The sequence below is a fragment of the Scyliorhinus canicula genome, chromosome 22, assembly GCF_902713615.1.
Source record: "Scyliorhinus canicula chromosome 22, sScyCan1.1, whole genome shotgun sequence".
Classification (NCBI taxonomy): domain Eukaryota; kingdom Metazoa; phylum Chordata; class Chondrichthyes; order Carcharhiniformes; family Scyliorhinidae; genus Scyliorhinus; species Scyliorhinus canicula.
This window is the reverse complement of record NC_052167.1, coordinates 22,432,526-22,456,609: the sequence shown is the minus strand read 5'-3', so window position 1 is coordinate 22,456,609 and position 24,084 is coordinate 22,432,526. Positions and strand designations below refer to the sequence as shown.

Genomic DNA, 24,084 nt, shown 5'->3' with positions numbered 1-24,084 from the left:
TTTGTTTTTCCTCTTAGTGTTTTAATTATATTATTATTAATTTGCAGCATGATTATTGAAGCACAGGAACATTTAGTGACGACAATACAACAACATCATACCGTACAACAAACACATTCGACGGCTGAAAAATCTCAAGAATAAAAGAGCTTTTTTTCCAAACGCAAACTTCCATGTGGGTAGAGTCCCAACCATCTAAAATGCCAATACCAGAAAAATTCCATAGGCCACCCTGTGGAAACATTGGGCTATTGGAAACAAGGATTGGGTTTGGAGCTGTTATGTTCTGATGCTGAAGGTGCAAATTGGCTCTTTCGTAATTGCAGTCAATATTAAAAGGGGCACAATGTGTGCCAATGGTCGATTCTCCTTCCCCCCCCACCCACCCCCTCCATTAACAAGCAGAAGGCCGGTCTCCGATTTTCAGACATATTATGTTGTTACTGGGACGAATGGTGGCTTTTATGAACAGCGGGGAAGGCAAGAAACCAATTATTTTATTTATTTAATTATTTTCTTTAAATAGAAATCTCACTCTGCACAAAACGTAGCTTACTTTTGTGTCAGCGGGGTGAAATATAGAATGTTACTGGGTCAGCACTTAGGGATGGATGGGAGGCTGTGGCTTTTCAGAAGGGAGGGGGTAGAGCTCAATGGACTGACCCGAGCTCAATGGATCGACAACCCCCCCCCCCCCCCCTCCTCTCCCACCCCAACCCCGGTCGACAGACCCCCCTCGAGCACCGAGGAAAAAAGGCACAAGGCTCCCGTTCCCGGGCGCAGGGTTTACTGTGGCAAAGGTTTTAAAAATCCATCAGCTCATTAATTTACGGAAGGCAAAATGGGCGTAGAGTATGAACCTCGCAGCTGTCGTACCCCCGATCTCGCAATTGAAAAACGCGCGACTGGCGGCAACCCGTCAATTAACCCTTTCCTCCCAACAGAAAAAGATTACGCGGGAACCGCCGGAATTAAGAGTGGCCCTTCTCCCCCCCACCCCATCGATCGAATCATTCCCGCTTGACAGGTACGTCATGAAGCGCCAAACATCTGCAAAAGAACTTCCTGCTGCCTAGACTGTGTTTTTCTTTGTGTGTGTTATGTGTCTCCAGCACGTGGCCGAGGAGTTGAGATGGAATTGTTTTTAAGGTGGAATCTTTACTGGACACGGAATTTTTTTTTGGGGGGGGTGGGGTGGGGTGGGGGGGTGAATTCAGAACACTTAACACTGGTACTAAAACAGCGCTGGTAAAAAAACAACAACGACGAGGGAAGGTTTTACATAAAATGGCCCCAAAGATTACCATTTAGCAAGATGTTAATTCCAAAATTCAGGATGAACTGTCTCTTAACTGTCAACAACGAAGCAAAATTGTTAAGAATTACAAAGCTGCCCCAACTTATTCTCAAGTCCTTTTTTTTCATCAGTTTATCCGGGACGCAGTCAGGTGAGATTTATTGATTTATAAAAGATTCCACCTTAAAAAAAAAACGTTTTAGCTGTTGACAAAATTTGCCTTCGTGACCGGTCGTGTCTTTGGCATGAGGGGTGCGTCAGTGACTCGACAGTCTGCACACTCCCGAGCGAGCTCAGCCACTCCGAATGCTCCCATCGCCCGTTCGCCTCCTGCGGGCCTGGATGACCTCCTTGGACACTGTCTTACAGTTACTGGCCAGTCCGAGATAACACACAGTGTTGATGAAGCAGGTGGTGATGTTCCCTCTCCAGCCGTACTCACTGGTCGAATAGTCGTACGGGAACGTGTGGTGGTAGTTGTGGAACCCTTCTCCTGCAGCAAGGCAAGATGGGAAAATTGGTCAAGTCACTCACGGAGGACATGGTTTACAGCAAATTCAAACACTCGCAACATCTCTATATTAGCTCTCGGCCCGACTATTCCAACCCCGAAGAATCCTACCGTGTGGGAGGCCATTCAGCCCGCCACTTATGCAGCAACCTTCGGAAAGAGCACTCTACCCAGGCCAACTCCCCTGCCCTATCCCCATACACTGATCATGGACCACGTAACCCGCACATCTTTGGACATTAAAAAGGGCAATTTTGCATGGCCAACCCACATAACCTGCGCATCTTTGGACTGTGGGAGGAAACCGGAGAGCCGGGAGGAAACCCACGCAGACACGGGGAGGACATGAAGTCACTCGAGGCCGGAATTGAACCAGGTCCCTGGCACCATGAGGCAGCAGTGCTGCCAATCCCCCCCCCCCTCCCACTCCCCAAATTAAGGGGCAATTTAGCTTGGCCAATCCACATAACCGGCACACCTTTGGGTTGTGGGGGTGAGACCCACACAGACACGAGGAGAATGAGCAAACTTCACACAGATGGTGATCCGGGGTTGGGATCGAACCTGGGTCCTCAGCACCGCAGGCAGCAGTGCTAACCACTGCGCCGCCCTCCCCTTGAATGAATTTTTAAAAAGCATTTTTTTTTCAGTAGCTTCTCAAAAACGATTGATCCCAGTATTCCGCGAGACACTAATGCTACAAGGACCTTGCTATTGAAGGCTTGTATTTCCCCACAGCAGCGCCAAAGCACTAATGGCATTTTACACACATTTTACACTGATCCAGCCTTCCCCCATTCCTCATAAAATCCTGTCTGTATCAAAAACAAGATTCAACTAATGGAAGAGTAAATAACTGAAAATAGCTCAGGGCTGGCCTAACCTTGAGGTGCAGTCACTTCACAGCTAATGGTCAATGGGACCCTGGTTAATAATTTCTCAATTCAAATATTTAGACTGGGTTAATAACTGTGAGAAGAATAATGTGCCCCATCAATGAGGCCCATCAATTACTGTTCGCATCATCGGAGACCAAAAACGTTTACTTGACAAACAAACCCAGCCCTGCAGCCTTCCAATTCTGGCCGCTTGCGCACTCCCAACGTTTGCTGCACCCACCGGCTGTCAGCTGGCTCGCTCGGGCCTAGGAATTTCCCTCCTTAGCAGCCGCCACCTCTCCTGCCTTTAAGGGAATTGTTGAAACCATCATCTTGCCGAGCTTTGGGTCACCTGCCCCCAGTATCTCAATGTGGCTTGGTATCAAATCCCCCCCCCTCGGCATTTTGCTATCTTGACATGAAAGACGTTGCTGTCCCACGAGGAGAGATTGAAGAGACTCGGGCCTGTATTTCTCTAGAGTTTTGAAGAATGACAGGCAATCTCATTGTAGTCTACAAATTTCTTACAGGGCTTGACGCGAGTAGATAGAATCACTAGTGTTGAAAGGGACCATTCGGCCCATCGTATCTGCACTGGCCCTCTCCGAACGAGCACCCTACCTAGATCCACACCCCCACCCTATCCCCATAAAACAGTAACCCCACCTAACAAGTCACGTTGCAGCTGCATAGAATCTTATTTAGGCCACACTTGGAGTACACACTACCAGAAGGATGGGGAGGCTTTAGAGAGGGTGCAGAAGAGATTTATCAGGATGTTGCCTGGTATGGAGGGCATTAGCGATGAGAAGTTGGTTTGTTCTCACTGGAACGACGGAGGTTGAGGGGCAACCTGATAAGAGGTCTACAAAATTATGAGGGGCATAGACAGAATGGATAGTCAGAGGCTTTTCCCCAGGATAGAGGGGTCAATTTCTAGGGGGCATAGGTTTAAGGTGCGAGGGGCAAGGTTTAGAGGAGATGTACAAGGTCAGTTTTTTTTAAAAAACACTCGCTGCCGGAGGAGGTGGTGGAAGCAGGGATAGTGACGTTTAAGGGGCATCTTGACAAATACTTTTTTTCTCTATTTTTTTGTTAAATTTAGAGAACCCAATTTTTTTTTTCTAATTAAGGGGCAATTTAGCATGGCCAATCCACCTAACCTGCATACCTTTGGGTTGTGGAGGCGAAACCCACACAGACACGGGGAGAATGTGCAAACATCACACGGACAGTGACCCGGGGCCGGGATCGAACCCGGGTCCTCAGCGCCGTAGGCAGCAGTGCTAACCACTGCGTCGCCGTGCCGCCCTATCTTGACAAATACATGAATAGGATGGGAATAGAGGGATACGGACCCCGGAAGTGCAGAAGATTTTAGTTTAGACGGGCAGCATGGCCGGCACGGGCTTGCAGGGCCGAAGGGCCTGTTCCTGAGCTGCACTTTTCTTTGTCCTTTGTTCTAACCTTTTGGACACTAAGGGGCAATTTAGCATGGCCAATTCACCCATCCTGCACATCTTTGAACTGTGGGAGGAGACAGGAGCGCCCGGAGGAAACCCACACAGACACAGGGAGAACGTGCAGACTGCACACAAGACAGTGACCAAAGGCTGGCGTTGAGGCAGCAGTGCTAACCGCTGTGCCACCATGCTGCCCGATGCAGGAAGGATCTTTCCCCTGGTTGGGGTGCGGTCTAGAACCAGGGGATACAGTTTCAGAATAAGGGGCAGGCCATTTTGGACTCAGATGAGGAGGAATCTCTGGAGTGAGTAATTCGCCTCCCAATTTGCCAAAGCCTGGCCACCATCAACAAACAAAGCACAACACCTTTCATGAAAAAGCAGCCCGGTTGATTGGCGTCACATCCACAAACATTCGCTCTCCCCATCGGCACGCCATCCATAAACATTCGCTCTCTCAGTGCATCATAATGGCTGCTGAGACAACATCTTCCAAACCTGTGACCCCCCCTACCGTCGAGAAGGACAAGGGCTGCATGCACGGGGAACAACACATGGACGTTCTCCTCCAACCCGCATACTGTTCTGACGTGGAAATATATCGCCGTTCCATGGTAACTGGGTTAGAACCCTAGAACTCTTCCCCCTAACAGCACTGTGGGTGCACCATGGAGATTGCAGAGGTTTAAGTAGGCCATCAACTTCCCAATGGGCAATGGCCAGCAACGCCCACAACCCTGGAATTAATACAACTCAAGGCCGGGGGGGGGGGGGAATCTTTGAATTCTCTGCGCTACAGAAGCTGCCATTCAGCATGTTAAAGACGGAGATCAACAGATTACTTGATATCAAAGGCATCAAGGGACAGTGCAAGAAAATAGCGTTTTGAGGTAGGCACATCAGCCATGATCTACTTTGATAGTGGGGCAGGCTCGATGTGGCCTACTCCCCTTTATTTACCATTCTCGCATGCTGTCATCTCGAAGGGGGGGGGGGGGGGGGGGGGGGGGCATCTACATCAATCCAACTTTTAATTTGCAAGTGGTTTTCTCAACAATAAAAAAAAAAGTGGGGGGGGGGGGGGGGGGGGGGGGGGGGGGAAGAGGAGGAAAGGACTTTAATTTTGTTCCTGGTCATAGCGACAACAGCTCCTGGACTGGGTTGGTTTGTGGGGGGCACCTGCAGAGAAATATACCGGTTCATTCAAGTGGAGATCAAAGTCTATCTAATCCAAGAGTTTAAACATTTTTTTTTTTTTTTTTTTTTTTTTTTTTGAGTACCCAATTATTTTTTTCCCCAATTTAGCATGGCCAATCCACCTAGTCTACACATCTTTGGGTTGTGGGGCTGATACTACGAGTTTAAGATGTAATAAGAGATGAATACTCCAGAGGTTTGCCAGGGTTACTTTGGGGAACAGGGAGAGTATTCAGAGGGGATTTGGATGGGTGGAGCTGCACGCATGTCGGAGAGAGAAGGAGGCTGAACAACAAAATGGCCGCCCCACATGCCACTTTCCCCTCATACATTTTAAATTAAAACATCCTCACATTGTCGACACCCCATGTGTGCGAGTGACCCCCCCCCCCCCCCCCCCCCCCCCCTCCCATCCCCAGGTCAACTTAGAATGCTGGAACGCAGACAACACCAAGCCACCTTTCACCAATACCCCAATTCTGAAAGAGGAAAATTTCAGAAACTGCTGATGACAGCACCAGTGGAAACGGAAAGGGTTAACGGTTCAGGTCAACAATCCACCAGCGGAGCCGAGTGGTGAAACATTTAACCCTTGTTTTGCCCTCTACAAATGTGCCCAGACCCGCTGGGAGCATTTTCTGCGCGTGATTCAAGATTTCCAGCATCCGCCTTATTTTGGGTTTTTTCCCCTCCCATTTTTGCAGTAAAAACACCCCGAGCTTTAACCTTGGGTTACATCGCGAGACGAGCAGCAGCAGAATTTGATGCTCCCCGAATCAGCCAGTGCTGTCAAACAACCCGGACACTGCAGAGGTGCCTGGGGCAGGAGTGCAGTCCGTCAGTCTGCCAGAATCAATGTGGAACTTGCTCGCTGTTAGTGTTCTCGGCCGGGCCCTCTACCATGCACCATCTGGAAACCCTAGCTCATTCGAACCATTGCTGTCTCTCCCCCCCCCCCCCTCCCCCAAAACCTCTTCACCTCCCCTCCTTTTGAGGTGCAGCTCAAAACCTGGCTCTTTGACCAACTCTCCAAATATCGATTCTGCCTGCCATCACTCCCGTGCTGTTTTTACCTTGTTAAAAGGCGCTATGTAAATGAAAGTCCCGAGGGCTGGAATAAAATGAAATGGAATCGGAACCGCAATCGGGAGTTAAAATAGATTTGGAAAAGCTTGGATTAAAGCTGGAGACGCCGGCACGGCATCCTTGATTCAGTCATGCACAAAACAGCAGGCCATTCGGCCCATCCACGCTGGTCAACGCTAATCCCATTTTCCAGCGCTTGGCCCATAGCCCTGGAGGTCATGGCTGCGCAAAGTGAATATCGAAGACTCAATCGCCATTTCAGGCACAGCCCCAGACTCCCACCACCCTCTGACGTTTCTCCTATTTGCCTTCTACCTCTTACCTCAAATCTGTGCCCCCCCCCCCCCCCCTCCCTCCGGTTATTGACCCCTCTCGTGGAAAAAGTGCCTCCCTATCTGTACCCCTCAATCTCACACCCTCAACCTTCACTGCCCCCAAGGAAAACAGCCCCAGCCTATCCAATCTTTGATCAAAGCTCCGAGCCTCCAGCCCAAGCAGCATCCTGGTAAATCTCCTCTGCACCCTCTCCACAGTGCAATCACATCCTTCCTATGTGATGACCAGAACTGCACACAGTACTCCAGTTGCAGCCTAACCAGCGTTTAAACAGTTCCAACATTTAAAAAAATAAATTTAGAGTGCCCAATTATTTTTTCCAATTAAGGGGCAATTTAGCATGGCCAATCCACCTACCCTGCACATCTTTGGGTTGTGGGGGCGAGACCCACGCAGACACGGGGAGAATGTGCAAACTCCACACGGCGAGTGACCCAGAGCCGGGATCGAACCTGGGACCTCAGCGTCCTGAAACAGCACTGCACCACCGTGCTGGCCCTTAACAGTTCCAACGTGATTTCCCCGCTCTTATTCTTGGCTAATAAAGGCAAATATCCATTACGCTTTCTTCTTGAAGAACCCGAGACGCAACAGAAATGACTTGCTTCATATAACACTTTTGACAATCACTGGACATCCCCCAGTGCTTTACTACCAATGAAGTACATTTAAAAAAAATTTAAAGAACCCAATTATTTCCCCCCCCCCCCCCAATTAAAGGGGCAATTTAGCGTGGCCAGTCCACCTACCCTGCACATCTTTTGATTGTGGGGGCGAAACCCACGCAAACACGGGGAGAATGTGCAAATTCCACACGGACAGTGACCCAGAGCCGGGATTCGAACCTGGGACCTCGGTGCAGTGAGGCAGCAGGGCTAACCACTGTGCCACCGTGCTGCCATGAAGTACATTTTTGACAATGTAGTCATTGTTGTAATGCATTAAACGCAGCATCAAATTTGCACGCGGAAAGACCGTACAAATGGCAACGTGAAACCATATGACATGGGAGCAGAATTAGGCCATTCAGCCCATCGAGTCTGCTCTGCCATTCAATCATGGCTGATACGTTTCACATCCCCATTCTCCTGCCTTCTCCCCATAACCCCCCCATCCCCTTATTCATCAAGAACCTCTCTGTCTCTGTCTTAAAGACACTCCGTGATTTGGCCTCCACAGCCTTCTGCGGCAAAGAGTTCCACAGATTCACCCACCCCTCTGGCTGAAGAGATTCCTCCTCGTTTCAGTTTTAAAGGGTCGTCTCTTCAGTCGTGAGGCTGTGAACCTGGGGTTTTAGTCTCTCCTACTCATGGAACCATCCCCTCCACATCAACTCTATCTCGGCCTTGTAGTATCCTGAAAGTTTCAACAAGAATACTCTTATTGCTGTCATGTTTCTGGAATGATAAATACTGGCCACAGATGGCAGATGTGGGCCCTCGTTTTTTCGTGTCATCCGAAAGACGGCACCTCCAACAACGGGGGGGGGGGGGGGAATGCCCTCAGTACTGCTCCCAGAGCGTTAGCCCAGATCGCGAGCTCAAACCTCTGACGCGAGACTCAAAGCCTCACGGTTTCGACTCCTGGGACAAGAAAGTTTTCAACAGGGGCAGCACGGTGGCACAATGGTTAGCATTGCTGCCTACGGCGCCGAGGACCCAGGTTCGAATCCCGGCCCTGGATCACTGTCCGTGTGGAGTTTGCACATTCTCCCCGTGTCTGCGTGGGTTTCACCCCCACAACCCAAAGATGTGCAGGATGGGTAGATTGGCCACGCTAAATTGCCCCTTAATTGGAAAAATAATTGGGTAGTCTAAATTTAAAAAAAAAAAGAAAGTTTTCAACTGGGCCACAGATGCCTGAACATGAACATACTGTGGTAATACCACTGTATATATATATATATAGGTGTGTGCCTCTATTAGGGGATGTACAATAGTACCGGCTATTACAGGTTTGTCGGTAAGCCCCTGCATAGTTTGTCGGTAAGCCCCTGCCAGCTAGCTCCGCCCACAGGAGCAGTATAAATATCCATGAGGTTTCCTGAGCTGCCATTTTACAGCTCCACTTGACGTAATAACATCTCACGGTAATAAAGCCTCTTTTGTACCGTTTCGTGGTTGGGTGTGCAATTGTTAGCGCAACACATGCATTGGGAAAAGAACTCCTGGGAGTAAAAAATAAATAAATAAATGAATCACGGCCCTCACCTATTGCTCCAAAAGCGACAAATCGATTCTCGCGGGGATTGATCCATCGGTCGTAGGGCCGGTTGCCAAACATATGGGCGGCGCTGTTCACCAGCCAGGTGGCATTTAACACCAACGTGTATCGCAGGATGGCAGCGACAAAGTACGAGTTCCAGAGAGTTTCACCCCAGAAGTACCAGGGGACGACTGTGGGGATGATGAAGCACATCAACAACACGGAGCGCTTGTAGTACCTGAAAGAAAGGGGAAGAACACTGGTTACAACCAGAGTCACTTCTCAGTTATCAGCAACACAGCCAAAAGGTATAGACCAGGCTTCTCCAAGGTCAATATTCATCACGGGGAAACAAAGAAATAGCTGAGGAGCTAAATTCATACTTTAGACCATAAGACATAGGAGCACGATTAGGCCACTCGGCCCATTGAGTCAGCTCCGCCGTTCGATCATGGCTGATATTTTTCACATCCCCATTCTCCTGCCTTCGCCCCACAACCCCCTTATTGATCAAAAACCTCTCTCTCTATCTCTGTCTTAAAGACACTCAGTGATTTGGCCTCCACAGCCTTCCGCGGCAAAGAGTTCCACAGATTCACCACCCTCTGGCTGAAGAAATTCCCCCTCATCTCGGTTTTAAAGAATTGTCCCTGAAGTCTGAGATGGTGTCCTCCGCTTCTAGTTTTTCCCCTAGAAGTGGGAACATCCTCTCCACGTCCACTCTATCCAGGCCATGCGATATTCTGTACGTTTCAATAAGATCCACCCCCCCCCCCCCCCTCATTCTTCTAAACTCCCAACGAGTACAGACCCCAGAGTCCTCGACTGTTCCTCACAAGGCAAGCTCTTCATTCCAGGCATAATTCTGGTGAACCTTCTCTGGACCCCTTGCTGTGTCTTCACAAAGGAAGACATGAATAAGGTACCGGAAGTTCTGAGAAACACCAGTTTCAGCGAGGAGCTGAAGGAAATTAGTAAAGAAATTAGTAAAGGGCAGCACGGTAGCATTGTGGATAGCATAATTGTTTCACAGCTACAGGGTCCCAGGTTCGATTCCGGCTTGGGTCATTGTCTGTGCGGAGTCTGCACATCCTCCCAGTGTGTGCGTGGGTTTCCTCCGGGTGCTCCGGTTTCCTCCCACAGTCCAAAGATGTGCAGGTTAGGTGGATTGGCCATGATAAATTGCCCTCAAGTGTCCAAAATTGCCCATAAGTGTTAGGTGGGGTTACTGGGTTATGGGGATAGGGTGGAGGTGTTGACCTTGGGTAGGGTGCTCTTTCCAAGAGTCGGTACAGACTCGACGGGCCGAATGGCCTCCTTCTGCACTGTAAATTCTATGTAAAAAAAATTGTTTCAGGGAAAATGAATGCTCCGGTTTCCTCCCACAAGTCCCAAAAGACGTGCTTGTTAGGGGAATTGGACATTCTGAATTCTCCCTCTGTGTACCCAAACAGGCACCGGAGTGTGGAGATTAGGGGATTTTCACAGTAACTTCATTGTGAGTCTACTTGTGACACTAATAAAGATTATTATAATTGGATTGAAGGCGGATAAGTCGCCAGAGCCTGATAATCTTCATCCCATAGTACTTAAGGAAGTGGCCCTTGGTATAGTACATCCATTCCTGGTCATTTTCCAAATTCTTTGGCTTCTGGAATGGTTCCTACAGGTTGGAGGGTAGCAGATGTAAACCCGCTATTCAAAAAGAGAGGGAAGGAGAGAACAGGAAACTATAGACCAGTGAGCCTAACGTCAGTAGCAGGGATGTTTGCTCGAGTCCATTATCAAGGATTTCATGACACAGCATTTGGAAAACAGTGGTGCTATCAGACAAAGTTGGCAGGGAAATCATGCTTGACAAATCAACTAGAGGTAACGAGGGAGAATCGGCGGAGCTAGTTTATTTAGACTTTCAGAAGGCTTTCAACAAGGTCTTGCGTAGCAGATATGTCAAGTTAAAGGGCATGGGATTGTGGGTAGTGTCTGGAGATGGATAGAAAGCAGACACGAAGCAAAACGTCGGAATAACTGGGTCTTTTTCTGATTGGCAGGCAGTGACTAGTGGGGTACTGCAGGGATCTGTACTAGGATCCCAACTGTTCACATTATATATTAATGATTTGGACGAGGGAACTAAATGTATCATCTCCAAATCTGGGTCACTGTCCGCGTGGAGTTTGCACATTCACCCCGTGTTTGTGTGGGTTTCACCCCCACAACCCACGCAGCACGGTAGCATTGTGGATAGCACAATTGCTTCACAACTCCAGGGTCCCAGGTTCAATTTCAGCTTGGGTCACTGTCTGTGCGGAGTCTGCACATCCTCCCCATGTGTGCGTGGGTTTCCTCCGGGTGCTCCGGTTTCCTCCCACAGTCCAAAGATGTGCAGGTTAGGTGGATTGGCCACGCTAAATTGCCCTTAGTGTCCTAAATTGCCTTTAGTGTTGGGTGGGGTTACTGGGTTATGGGGAAAGGGTGGAGGTGTTGACCTTGGGTCGGGTGCTCTTTCCAAGAGCCGGTGCAGACTCGATGGGCCGAATGGCCTCCTTCTGCACTGCAAAGTCTATGAAACCCAAAAATGTGCAGGGAGGTGGATTGGCCGCGCTAAATTACCCTCAATTGGAAAAAAATGAATTGGGTACTCTAAATTTATTTTTAAAAAAAGAACTAGGGGGTCAGAGTGTGAGGATAAGGTGTAAATGTTTTGGGACTGAGGTGAGGAGAAATTTCTTCACCCAGAGAGTGGTGAATCTGTGGAATTCGCTACCACAGAAAGTAGTTGAGGCCAAAACGTACGATTTCAAGAAAGAATTGGATACAGCTCTTGGGGTTAAAGGGGTCTGGGTGGGGGGGGGGGGGGGGAAGGAAGACGGGACATAAAAGAAAGGCGGCGGGATCATATTGAACTTGATGAACAGCCATGATTGTAATGAATGGCGGAATAGGGTCAAAGGGCCGAATGGCCTCTTCCTACTTCTATTTTTTTTTTAAACATATGTTTCTATGTATGAAATGATTCCTCCCTGTTCAACCAGAGGGCAGCAATTTATTCAAATAGAGTTTACAACGCAGAACAAGGCCTTTCGGCCCAGTAGGGCCACGCTGACATATCTGCATTGTTCCCAAGTCCCCTCAGATTCTTAATCCCAATTAGTTTTGAATGTTGCTGTCTCAATCACTACCTAACCCTGGAAGTGAATTCCATAGCTTCAATTGTTTTTTTTTTAATTCTAACGGGCATCACAGGCTCGGCCAGCATTTGCTACCCATGGGGTGGCGCTGGTGATGAGCTGCCTTCTTGTACCGCTGCAGTCTAGGTGGTGTAGGTGCACCCACAGCGCTGTTGGGGAGCGAGTTCCAGGATTTTGACCCAAGAAATGGCAATATATTTCCGGGTCAGGGTGGTGTGTCTCTTGTAAAGGGGGAAACCTAAAGGTGACGGCGCTCCCATCCGCCTGCTTCCCTTGTCCTGCTGGGTGGCGGCGGTAAGGAGGCACCAAAGGAGCCTTGGTGAGTTGCCGCAGTGCATCGTGTAGATGGCTACACCCTGCTGCCACTTGCGTGTCAGCGGTGATGGATGGGGCGCCAATCGGAGGTGCAATAGGCAATAAACCGGCACTCCGGTGAACACAAAACATTCCTTGGCATTATTTCAAAAAAATAAAATAGGAGCTGCTCCCATGTCCTAGTTAATACTTTTATCCCTAAACTAAACAGCTACAGAGTACCTGATCATGAGCACATTGCAGATCATGAGACCTGGCTGAAATTCAGGATTCAAACTTGACCATTTTCATGTTTCAGGTTCAAGTAGAAGCCTCGAGAAAATAGTGCAGAAATCATGCAAATCCAAACCCCATGACTGTGTGGCCTCTGCTCAGGAAAACATTTAAAAAAATATATAAATTTAAGAGTATTCAATTCTTTGATTTCCGACTAAGGGTCAATTTTAGCGCGGCCAATCCACCTAGCGTGCACATCTTTTTGGGTTTGTGGGGGTGAGACCCACGCAGGCACGGGGAGAATGTGCAAATTCCACACGGATAGTGACCCAGGGCCGGGATTCGAACCCACATCCTCACTGCCCATGAGGCAGCAGCGCTAACCACTGTGCCACCGTGCTGCCATGATTTATGGGATGTGGGTTTCACTGGCTTAGCCAGTATTTATTGCCCATCCCGAACTGCCCTCCATTTCAGAGGGTGCTTAAGAGTCGACCACATTACTGTGGGTCTGGAGTCACATGTCAGCCAGACCGGGTAAGGACGGCAGATTCCCTTCCCTACAGGACGCGAGTGAACCAGATGGTTTTATGGTGATCAGCAGACTTTTAATTCCCGATTTGCACGGAGTTCAAATTTTACCACCTGCCGTGGTGGGATTTGGACCCAGGCGATCGGCCTGGGTCCCTGGATTGCTAATCTAATGACAGTACCACGAAGGAAGAGGAGAGATTCTCTGACTCTCAAAAAGAGAAGTAACTATCTTTCCTCTGGAGGCACTGGGGCCGCCTGGCAACTGGGAAATCTGCTTCGCCACGGCTGGCCCATGTCTGTGGCAAGAGGCCCCGCTCCATTTTTGAGGGCTGGACCTGCTCAACATGTATCGGGGTGTGGGAGGACGACCTATTGCCCTCTCGGAGACGCAATGAATTTCTACGGTTGGAGTTCAGGGCCTGGGTCCCAAAAACTCTGGGACAGATGGAGCAGGGAAGGAAGGTGACCCAAATCACTCGGCCATCCTGATTTTGAACTCTTGCCGAAGCTCATTTTCTACCAGGCAAAGGTAAAAACGTGTGTCTAATTTTACCTCCTTCCCCTCTTCAAACTCTTACCACCAACCAGGCAGCATCAGCACTGGACAGGCAAGGCCTCTGCAATAAATGTGGCCACGTGCTGCTCGAATTAATCTGCTAATAGGACCTTCTGGAAGCCGAGTGCAAGTCGATACTGTGCACAAATCAGGCTTTTGTGCCAAATCCGGAAGCACTTCCTTCTTCTGGGGAGGTCAATGCCCACGCAGACACGGGGAGAATGTGCAAACTCCACACGGACAATGACCCAGGGCCGGGATCGAACCTGGGGCCTCAGCGCCGTGAGGCCGCAGCGCCACTGTGCTGCCCTTACTACTACTAATAATAATCTTTGTCACAAGTAGGCTTACATTAACACTGCAATGAAGTTACTGTGAAAAGCCCCGAGTCGCCTCATTCCGGCGTCTGTTTGGGTACACGGGGGGGGGGGGGGGGGGGGGGGGGGAATTCAGAATGTCCAAATTACCTAACAGCACGTCTTTCGGGGCTAGTGGGAGGAAAACGGAGCACCCGGAGGAAGCCCACGCAGACACGGGGAGAACGTGCAGACTCCGCACGGTGACCCAAAGCCGGGAATTCGAACCAGAGACCCTGGAGTTGTGAAGCAACAGTGCTAACCACTGTGCTCCCCACAGTGGTTAGCACTGTTGCCTCACCGCTCCATGGTCCCGGGTTCAATTCCGGCCTTGGGTGACTGTGTGTGGAGTTTGCACATTCTCCCTGTGTTTGCGTGGGCTTCGCCCCCACAACCCAAAGATGTGCAGGGTCGGTGGATTGGCCGCACTAAATTGCCCCTTAATTAGAAAAAAATAATTAGGTACTGTAAATTTTTTTTAAAAGTAGGGTGCTCTTTCCAAGGGTTGGAAAGGGTTCCAAGTTGCAGGCTTGATGGGCCGAATGGCACTGTACACTCTATGTTGATGTTGCGAAAGGCCACTTTCAACATTGATAAAGTTGGGAGATGCCCTTGCAGCTGTGGAATAAAAGACAACACTGTCTGGGCAAACCAGCGAGTGTTCTCTTCTTGCATCTATCTTATCTGTAACCTGGGAATGTTTCACAGAGTCACACGGGGGGGGGGGGGGGGGGGGGGGCTACTTGGCACTCCATGCACACTGTGCCAGACTGGCTAGACTTGAAAAATCGAGGAGGAGGAGAATAGAAACGCACCCGGAGAATAGAAAGACACCCTGAGTGCGTTTGGGTGTGTGGAATGACGGCCCCCTTTTAAATCATCCAATTAATCCAACACGTGTCTAACATCAGTTGGGACGAATTAAAGGCGCAGTATACAGGGGAGGTCTTGTGACGCAGTGGGTTAGCATCCCTGCCCCTGGGCCAGGAGCTCAGGGTTCATATCCCACCCCAGGACTTGATGGCCGAGGAAGGAGAGTTCATAATGGCAGTCCATTCCACCCAACCTGCACATCTTTGTGTTTGTGGGGGGGCGAGACCCACGCAGACACGGGGAGAACGTGCAAACTCCACACGGACAGTGACCCAGGGCCGGGATCGACCCCCGGGTCCTCGGCGTCGCGAGGCAGCATTGCTAACCACTGCGCCACCGTGTTGCCCCCTCAGCCAAACAGGTCGAGTATCGACCCGCAAAATCCATCCAAACACGCCAATGGCGGAGACTCCTGATCAACCACCATGAAAACCCATCCCAATTCTCAAATCGGTGACAGAAATGTGCTCAAAAAAGTACCTCAGGAGCCGGCAGGACGGGACAGTTTTGTTTTCCACTTCCCTACCTCTCCTTTTCTCTGTGGCCGCTTTGCGAACACCCACCCTCAACAAGTATCATTTCAAGAAAAAAAAACTAAAATAAAACTTAGCCATGACCTCATGGCTGTTTGCAAGTTATTTGCCCGACTTCACCAGGTCATGGTGACGACACGCCAGAAGCACCCGGCTGGCTGTCAACCACTTTTGGAATGCCCCGGGGTTGTGAAAGGTCCAAGCAAATGAAGCTTTCTCTATTCCGAAGATGCTCACTCTTGTTCGCGAGATGGCCTTTTTATTTTTAAATTATAAAGCTAGCACCCACCTCATCGACTCTTTATACGCGAATCGCGGTGCAGGAGGGGCCCCATGAAAGGCTCTCGCCAATTAGCTGATTCCCCCTCAGTGGCAGCGACTGAACACCGATCAACCCTTCCTCAACCTGCGGCTATCGAGGTCACCCACTTTCCATGCCAGGGTCCAAGCACAGGCCAGTATCACATCTTTGTCAAGCTCAATGGATGCTCAGTTCGCAGAAGCTAATCCTGGTGACCAAGAGGCAGCAAGGCGCCGCAGTGGTTAGCCCTGTTGCCTCACGGCGCTGAGGTCCCAGGTTCGATCCCGGCTCTGGGTCACTGTCCGGGTGGAGTTTGCACATTCTCCCCGTGTTTGCGTGGGTTTCGCCCCCACAACCCAAAAGATGTGCAGTGTAGGTGAATTGGCCACTCTAAATTGCCCCTTAATTGGAAAAAATGAATTGAGTACACTAAATTTAAAAAAAAAAATCCTGGTGACCAAGAATGGGACACACTCTTCGCCCAAGTCAATGGTCAACTCAGGGGCTGGCGGACCAACTTTGCTGCAGGGAAGGAGTGTCATAGGCTCGGGCTCAGTTGGGGGGGGGGGGGGGGAGAACTGGACCGTGACTTGACCAGACCCATTTCACGGACGACTCTTTGCAGCCACGTTCCCCCAGGCTGGGCACGGAGCCAACTCCCGCGTTGTCAACAGTACTCACTTTTTCTGCAGCATGACAACGGGGTCTGCTTTCAGGTCACTGAGATCCAGCTTGCCCCCCTTGTCGATCACATCCGGGTGCTTCCTGACCATCAGCCACCCAACGTGCGAGAAGAAAAAGCCACGGGTGGCATTGTGAGGGTCGGCATCTGTCTCGGAGAACTTGTGATGCACGCGATGGTCGCGGGCCCATTCAAAAATATGATTCTAAAAAAAAAAAAGTTTCAGGAAGGAGAGAAAGTTTGTTAGTTTTAACTGCAACCTCAGGGTTGGGGGGGGGGGGGGGCGCAGTCTCATCTCGCTCTCCCCAGTCACACTCCCCTCCCCACTCCGCTGTCCACTATCCCCACCCCCAGTAGGACGGGAGACCACAGATAGCAGAGTGTGGTACTAGCATTAAAATCCACGTCGGGAGTTCTGTGGTTCTCGTCAAAGAACATCCTTGCAGCGCGGAGAGTTGGACTTTTAAAAAAAATAAAATTTGTTGCGCGTCCCTAATTGCCCTTGAACTGAGCGGCTTCCCTGGGCCATTGCAGAGGGCAGTTAAGAGTCAACCATTTTACGTTCCCTCTCGCTCCCCCCCAACCAAAGCTGAAACCAAGACAACTGGGACAAGAGAGTACGCTCTCAGGTAGCAACGATGGTCTTGCATGGGCCTTCTCCGAGCAACAACCCAAGTTCACACGAATTTAACTTGCCATAGTAAACAGAAAATGCCAACTTAGAAACTAGCAGGCTGACCCCGAGTGACTTGCTGGTTCAGTAGGGGACATTGAGAGTTTGCCGAAGTGCTTCAAAATCAGGTGTCTCCGCCGAGGCAGGGAAATACCGGTGGGGGGGGGGGCGACACAGTGGTTAGCACCACTGCCTCACAGCGTCAGGGGCCCGGGTTCAATTCCAGCCGACTGCCTGTGCGGAGTCTGCACGTTCTCCCAGTGTCTGCGTGGGTTTCCTCCGGGTGCTCCGGTTTCCCCTCTCACAGTCCAAGGACGTGTAGGTTCGGTGGATTGGCCATAACATGTTCCTTTTAGTGTCCAAAAAGGTTAGGTGGAATTGTGGGGTTAGAGGGATAGGGCGGGGGAGCAGGCCTAGGTAGGGTGCTCTTTCTGGGGGTCAGTGTAGACTTGAAGGGCCGAATGGCCTCCTCCTGCACTGTAGGGAGTCTACGATAATCAGCCCAAATTCCAGGAGTTATATAGAGTACCCGAGTGCTGGCATCCAAGCTGGCAATACCCACACAACAACAGTTCTACTGCCACAGGTTTTCCTTATTTTGAGTAGCCTGCAAGTTTGAAAAGGGATGTTTTTAATGCTCTTGGCTCACTGGGGAATAACTCCTGAAACACCTGGAGCTGGTGGCATCAGCAAGCCCAGATAGATGTACAGTGATTAACGGACACAGATTTCACTGCAATACAGGGCTCACAATAAGGCATGCACAGAAACGAGGCAACATCACACAGTACAAGGCTCACTCTAGGCTGCCTCAAGCTCGATCCCAGGATGTGTACAGCACGGACTGGGCACCAGGCAATCTAGCTCAACCTCGGGAAAACACCGCCCAACTACACCGACACGTATTGCTCTATTTTCCATCTCTATAGCTTGTCGGAGCTGATTACCACTTTAAAAAAAGACAGCTCATATTTAAGTGTTCTGGGATGACAGGAGTATTGTACGAGGAGAGATTGGGCGACTGCATCTGTATTCATTAGAATTTAGAAAATTGAGGGGGCAAATCGATGGATATATTTAAGGAGGATATAGATCTAGACTCTCAGGGGGGGGGGGGGAAATAGTGGGAGTATGGTGTCGAGATAGAGGATCGGCCATGGTCATGTGGAACAGGCTCGAAGGGCCGAATGGCCTCCCCTGCTTCTATTTGGGCAGCACGGTAGCATGGTGGTTAGCATAAATGCTTCACAGCTCCAGGGTCCCAGGTTCGATTCCCGGCTGGGTCACTGTCTGTGCGGAGTCTGCACGTCCTCCCCGTGTGTGCGTGGGTTTCCTCTGGGTGCTCCGGTTTCCTCCCACAGTCCAAAGATGTGCGGGTTAGGTGGATTGGCCATGCTAAATTGCCCATAGTGTCCTTAAAAAGTAAGGTTAAGGGGGGGGGTTGTTGGGTTGCGGGTATAGGTAGGGTGATCATTGCTCGGCACAACATCGAGGGCCGAAGGGCCTGTTCTGTGCTGTGCTGTTCTATGTTCTATTTCTGTTTTGCTATGTTCTGGTATACACTCAGGCCCACTAATTTAAGTCAAAATCTTTCAATGATTCAATTCAGGCAGGAGTTTACATAGGTTGATGGTATAAAGGTGCCACGTCTCGATCACAGTCTGCACCAGTCTCCCTGTAGATCCCATTGAATAAAATATAACACTGCAATTTGTCTGTATTAAACTTGAATTATATTTATAAACCCAAGGGCCTTCCACATACAAGAGTACTGCAGATTGCATAGATTTAACATGTATGCAGCACTTCCTGTTGCTAGGTTGCAGTACCACAATCTATTTATATAGGACACAATACGAGGCACTGTACAAGATGGAGGGGCCCTGCCTGTTTACATCAGGCTCCTGTATAATGTCCCAGAGAACATCATGTCCACCTTTTACAGGCAGTACATACTCTGGGGTATATTTCACAGGGATCTGTTGCCACACAAATACTCCTGCACCCCCCCCCCCCTCCCCCCCAAAACCGCCACACACACTTACACGCCCCCTCCAATTGCCACCACCCCCAATCACATGTATGATGTTCATAACACAGGATATCAAATTTGTCCCGGCCCAACAATTTTGGAAAAATTGAAAACATATTTTGCAGCCTAGACTGCGGCCCAATCAGGTGATGATCATAGATTTACAGTACAGAAGGAGGCCATTCGGCCCATCGAGTCTGCACTGGCTCTTGGAAAGAGCACCCAGGCCCACATCTCCACCCTATCCCCATTACCCGGTAACCCCACCCAACACTTAAATTTTGGACACCGAGAGCAATTTAGCACGGCCAATCCACCTAACCCGCACAATCTTTGGACTGTGGGAGGAAACCGGAGCACCCGGAGGAAACCCACGCACACACGGGGAGGATGTGCAGACTCCGCACAGACAGTGACCCAAGCCGGGATTCGAACCTGGGACCCTGGAGCTGTGAAGCAATTGTGCTAACCACTATGCTACCGTGTTGATCTGCATTCATGCTGGTTGAAAGGGGGGGGGGGGGGGGTTTCCCCACACGACTTGCTGTTGCCAAAGTGCACAAGCCAGCCACGCACTTCAATCATAACACGGCGGATTATTCATGGAACTTGCATTCATGTGGAACAACACAAGGTATTGAAACAAAAACAGGCGACGGCAAAATCTCGGGGGGGGGGGGGGGGGGGTTTAAGGTGCCACTTGAGGCAATTCCAGAACTGAGACTGCTGGCGGAGGAGCAAAGAATAGGAGGTGTGTGCGTGCGCCAAGCTATCAGGATCAGAGGGACACAGATCTGAGAGGGCAAGAGCAAGTGATAGGGTGAACATGGAGCTGGAAGAGGCCATTCAGCCCCTCGAGCCTGCTCCGCCATTCGACAAGCTCACGCTGATCGGATAGTAACCTCCAATCTCCATCCACCTTTCACCCCCTTGCATACCAAGAATCTGTCCACTTCTTCCTTCAGAAACTCTGCTTCCATTACCTTTTCGGGAAGAGAGTTCCAAAGACCATCAAACCCTCAAGAAAAAAGATTTTGCCTCATATAAATGGACCCCTTATTTTTAAAAAGTGCCCCCCCCCCCCCAGTTCTAGATTCTCCCGCCCTGATAAAACCCCTCAGCATCTTAAAAGGTTTCGATCAAGACGCCACTTAACTCTTCTAAACTCCAGCAGATACAAACCTTTTTTTTAAATTTAGAGTACCCAATTACTTTTTCCAATTAAGGAGTAATTTAGCGTGGCCAATCCACCTACCCTGCACATCTTTGGGTTGTGGGGGTGAAACCCACACAGACAGGGGGAAGAATGTGCAAACTCCACACGGACAGTGACCCGGGCCCGGGATTGGAACCTGGGGCCTTGGCGTAGCAGATACAAATCTAACCTGTCCAATCATTCCTCAAAACAACCCGCCCAATCCAGGGATTAATCTGGTAAACCATCTCTGAATCGCTTCCAGCCCCTGGAGGGTTTAAGAAGACGAACGAGCAAGAGGGGTTTCAGGAATCCAGGCACTACTACGGGGTGGAAGCTACTGATGGACATAAAATAGCGGGAATGTTTACCACAAGTGTCTGCTGTGTGGGACGTGAACTCAGGAATTAGACGGTGGTCAGCATAGAATTTACAGGGCAGAAGGAGGCCATTCGACCCATCAAGTCTGCACCGTCTCTTTGAAAGAGCACCCTACCCAAGCCCACACCTCCACCTTATCCCCATAACCCAGTAACCCCACCCAACACTAAGGGCAATTTTGGACACTAAGAGCAATTTAGCATGGCCAATCCACCTAACCTGCACATTTTTGGACTAGTGGGAGGAAACCGGAGCACCCGGAGGAAACCCACACACACACACACACAGGGAGAACGTGCAGACTCTGCACAGACAGTGACCCAAGCCGGGAATCGAACCTGGGGCCCTGGAGCGGTGAAGCAATTGTGGTGACCACTGTGCCGCCCACAAAGTTGTCATGGTCACCATTATGGAGATTAGCTTGACAATTCCAGATTTATTAAGTGCATTTAAATTATGCATTATCGAACAGCAGAGGGAATGGAACTGTGAAGCCCTCCATGGCGCATTCTGCAGCATACAGAGTTCTTTTTAATCAAGGTTACTCTCAGAAACAACAACTGACAGTGGGAGGAGTGTTTCACTCTCATACCCTCCCCCCCTCCAATTCAACTATTTTTGGGGCAGGTTTATATTCCCCCCCCATACTCAAAAATCTTATTAACCAGGAAACTGTTCCCCCCCCCCCAAAAAAAATCTTATTAACCAGGAAACTGTTCCCCCCCCCAAAAAAAAATCTTATTAACCAGGAAACTGTCCCCCCCCCCTCCCTCCCTCCCTTATGCATTGTAACTAAAGCAAGCAGGCCACATCCCCGGGGTCTATTACCTGGAAAGCCATTGAGTTAGCAATGGCCAGGAACACCCTGAGGGGTGTGGAGGCTGTATAGGACCGGTGGCTCCATAGTCGATGAGCTCCTGCTGTCACTCCAAGGGCACTAAGCAAGAAGCAACCGGAGGCTGCACAGGAATGAAAGAGAAAGGGGAGGGGAGAAAAACACACAAGTTAAATTTTATTTTAATTCTGGAGGGGGAGGAAAAATGGGAGCAATGTGCAACAAAAAAAAAAAAACCACACACAGGTTAAAGCTTCGTGCAAACATGCAACCATTTTGTCTCGACAGCCTGCAGCAGGCCATTCCCATCCCTTTAAGAGAGAACAAAAGCGAAGGGCTCTCGGAATACGCAGCAAAAATATGAAAAGCATGCGCCATTGAGAAAGCTGCACAGATCAGACTGAAACACAATCCAGCCTCCTCTCTCTGTAAAGCAGCAGCCTCATTTCTGAGACTTTCTACTGAAGGCATATTCAACTGCATTCATTTTTAAAAGAGAGCGCAGATGTTTATAGGATGCAACATTTTTACAGGATTTTTCTTTTTTTGGGGGAGGGTGGGGGGAATCAACAGAAATTGCATTTATCTTAAACAAGTGATACAGAGAGGGGACAAACATTGCATTTATCTTCAGGGGGGGCAAACAGAAATTGCATTTATCTTAAACAAGTGATAGAGAGGGGGCAAACATTGCATTTATCTTAAGGTGGGGGGCAAACAGAAATTGCATTCATCTTAAACAAGTGATACAGAGAGGGGACAAACATTGCATTTATCTTAAGCAAGAGATACATATCTTTAGCAAGAGTTAGGGGGGATAAACAAATTGCATTGATCTTAAAAGCAAGAGTTACAAGGGGGGGGGCAAACATTGCATTTATCTTAAATAAGGGATAGAGGGGGAAAATAAACATTGCATTAATCTTAAACAAGGGATAGAGGGGGAGGGATGCTTTCAATTTAAACAAGGGGGAAAGCAATTGCATTTTTAAAATGGAAGTAAAAATGCAATTGTTTAATTTGAGACAAGGAGTTAACATTCCCTTTTAAAAGGAAATACTGTAATGAAATCGTATTTAGTTTAAATGCAATTGCAGTTTTTTTTTAGAAAAACAGTTGAAGAAAACACACACAATTGCATTTAGTGATACGTTGCATATTAAAAAAAAATAGAAGTAAATGTAAATGGGGGGGGGTGAAATCAACTGGAGGAGGCGATCTTACCCCAGAGCCAGGTTAGAGGTTTAACGAAAGGGACCAGGATGACAGAGTAGAGGGCGGCGAAGTGCAGAGCTCCCATCAGGATGATATTCCGCCAGACCAGCTTCATGGCCGGCTTGGCCCCCAGCTTCTCCTTGTAGCTGGTGTCGAAGAAGTCATCGACCGGCCGCTCATCCACGAACTCGGGCGGCGAGGCGGCGGGCTCGGTGCTGTTGGGCGCGCTGGGCATGTTGTACACAGAGGGGAAAGGAACGGGCATACACCCATAGACACACACACCAAAAAAAAAATGACGAAGCTGCAAATCTGCAGCTCTTTCCCTTCCCCCCCTCTCTCTCTCTCTCTCTCAACCACCAACTAACCAACCAAAATGAAAAGCACCGAACCACGTTTGAGTAATTGCAATTCTCTCCTGGCTATGCTGTTGGTGAAAAGGAAGGAGATCGAGGGGGGCTGGAAAAATAAAGCAGCAGAAATATAGCTAGATGATCAATAAAGCAACTGGGCTGTTACTTTTCGGAAGACGGAACTGCATTGCATTTCATTGGTCTTGCTGGGTTCAGTACCACCACACCCCAGCCCTGATTGGTTCTACATGGTGGCATGTTACACTTGCAACACTCTCACACATACATTTTAGTCTAATATATGCGCAACGCAAGACATGGGAGGGTGGAATTAATTCAAATTTTCAATCCATGCCTTGCTGCTTTTTTTTAATGGGGGGGGGGGAGAGAATAAAAAATCCACTGCCTTCAATCTAGTAAGGAATAAAAAACAGCATATCTGACTCTGGGAGGCTGCAATTTCACCCAATGCTACTGCCCCCCCCCCCCCCCTTATGTTCCTAGCCCTTCCCACCCCCGCCTCTAAGGCAACCCGACTCTTCCAGGCAAGTTAACATCTCATTACTGTACCTTAAGAGAAGTCAATGGCCTGCAGTAAACCCAAGGAAATGTAGGTCATTGTGCCAGGATTTCCTGCAGGTCCTAGCGCTCACCAACCTGTGATTTCTTTTTTGTAAGTTGCAATTTTTGGGGTGGGCGTCAAAATATTCCACCCCCCTTGTCTTTAAAAAAAAAATATATTGGTTCTTTATTTCCCCCTAAACTAGATCATGCAAACAAAGACCCAGGGTAAAAGCTTGCAATCTCAACTTTTTCAGCCCTGGTTGTTTTAAACTGATACATTCTTCACCACAAAATCAGACAGGTTTT

At 49.3% G+C, this 24,084-nt stretch overlaps 1 protein-coding gene across 1 annotated transcript; it reads right to left on the bottom strand.

Annotated features, from left to right (window-relative positions):
* Window positions 1–23,548, bottom strand: LOC119956224 (acyl-CoA desaturase-like). The gene is made up of 5 exons (XM_038783254.1): window positions 22,871–23,548; window positions 21,640–21,770; window positions 16,530–16,735; window positions 8,979–9,211; window positions 1–1,790 (listed from the first exon to the last, which is right to left on the bottom strand). Exons 1-5 carry the CDS (start codon window positions 23,124–23,126, stop codon window positions 1,591–1,593), a joined length of 1,026 nt encoding a protein of 341 aa, XP_038639182.1. The 5' UTR covers window positions 23,127–23,548; the 3' UTR covers window positions 1–1,590.
* Window positions 23,549–24,084: the final 536 nt, after the last annotated feature.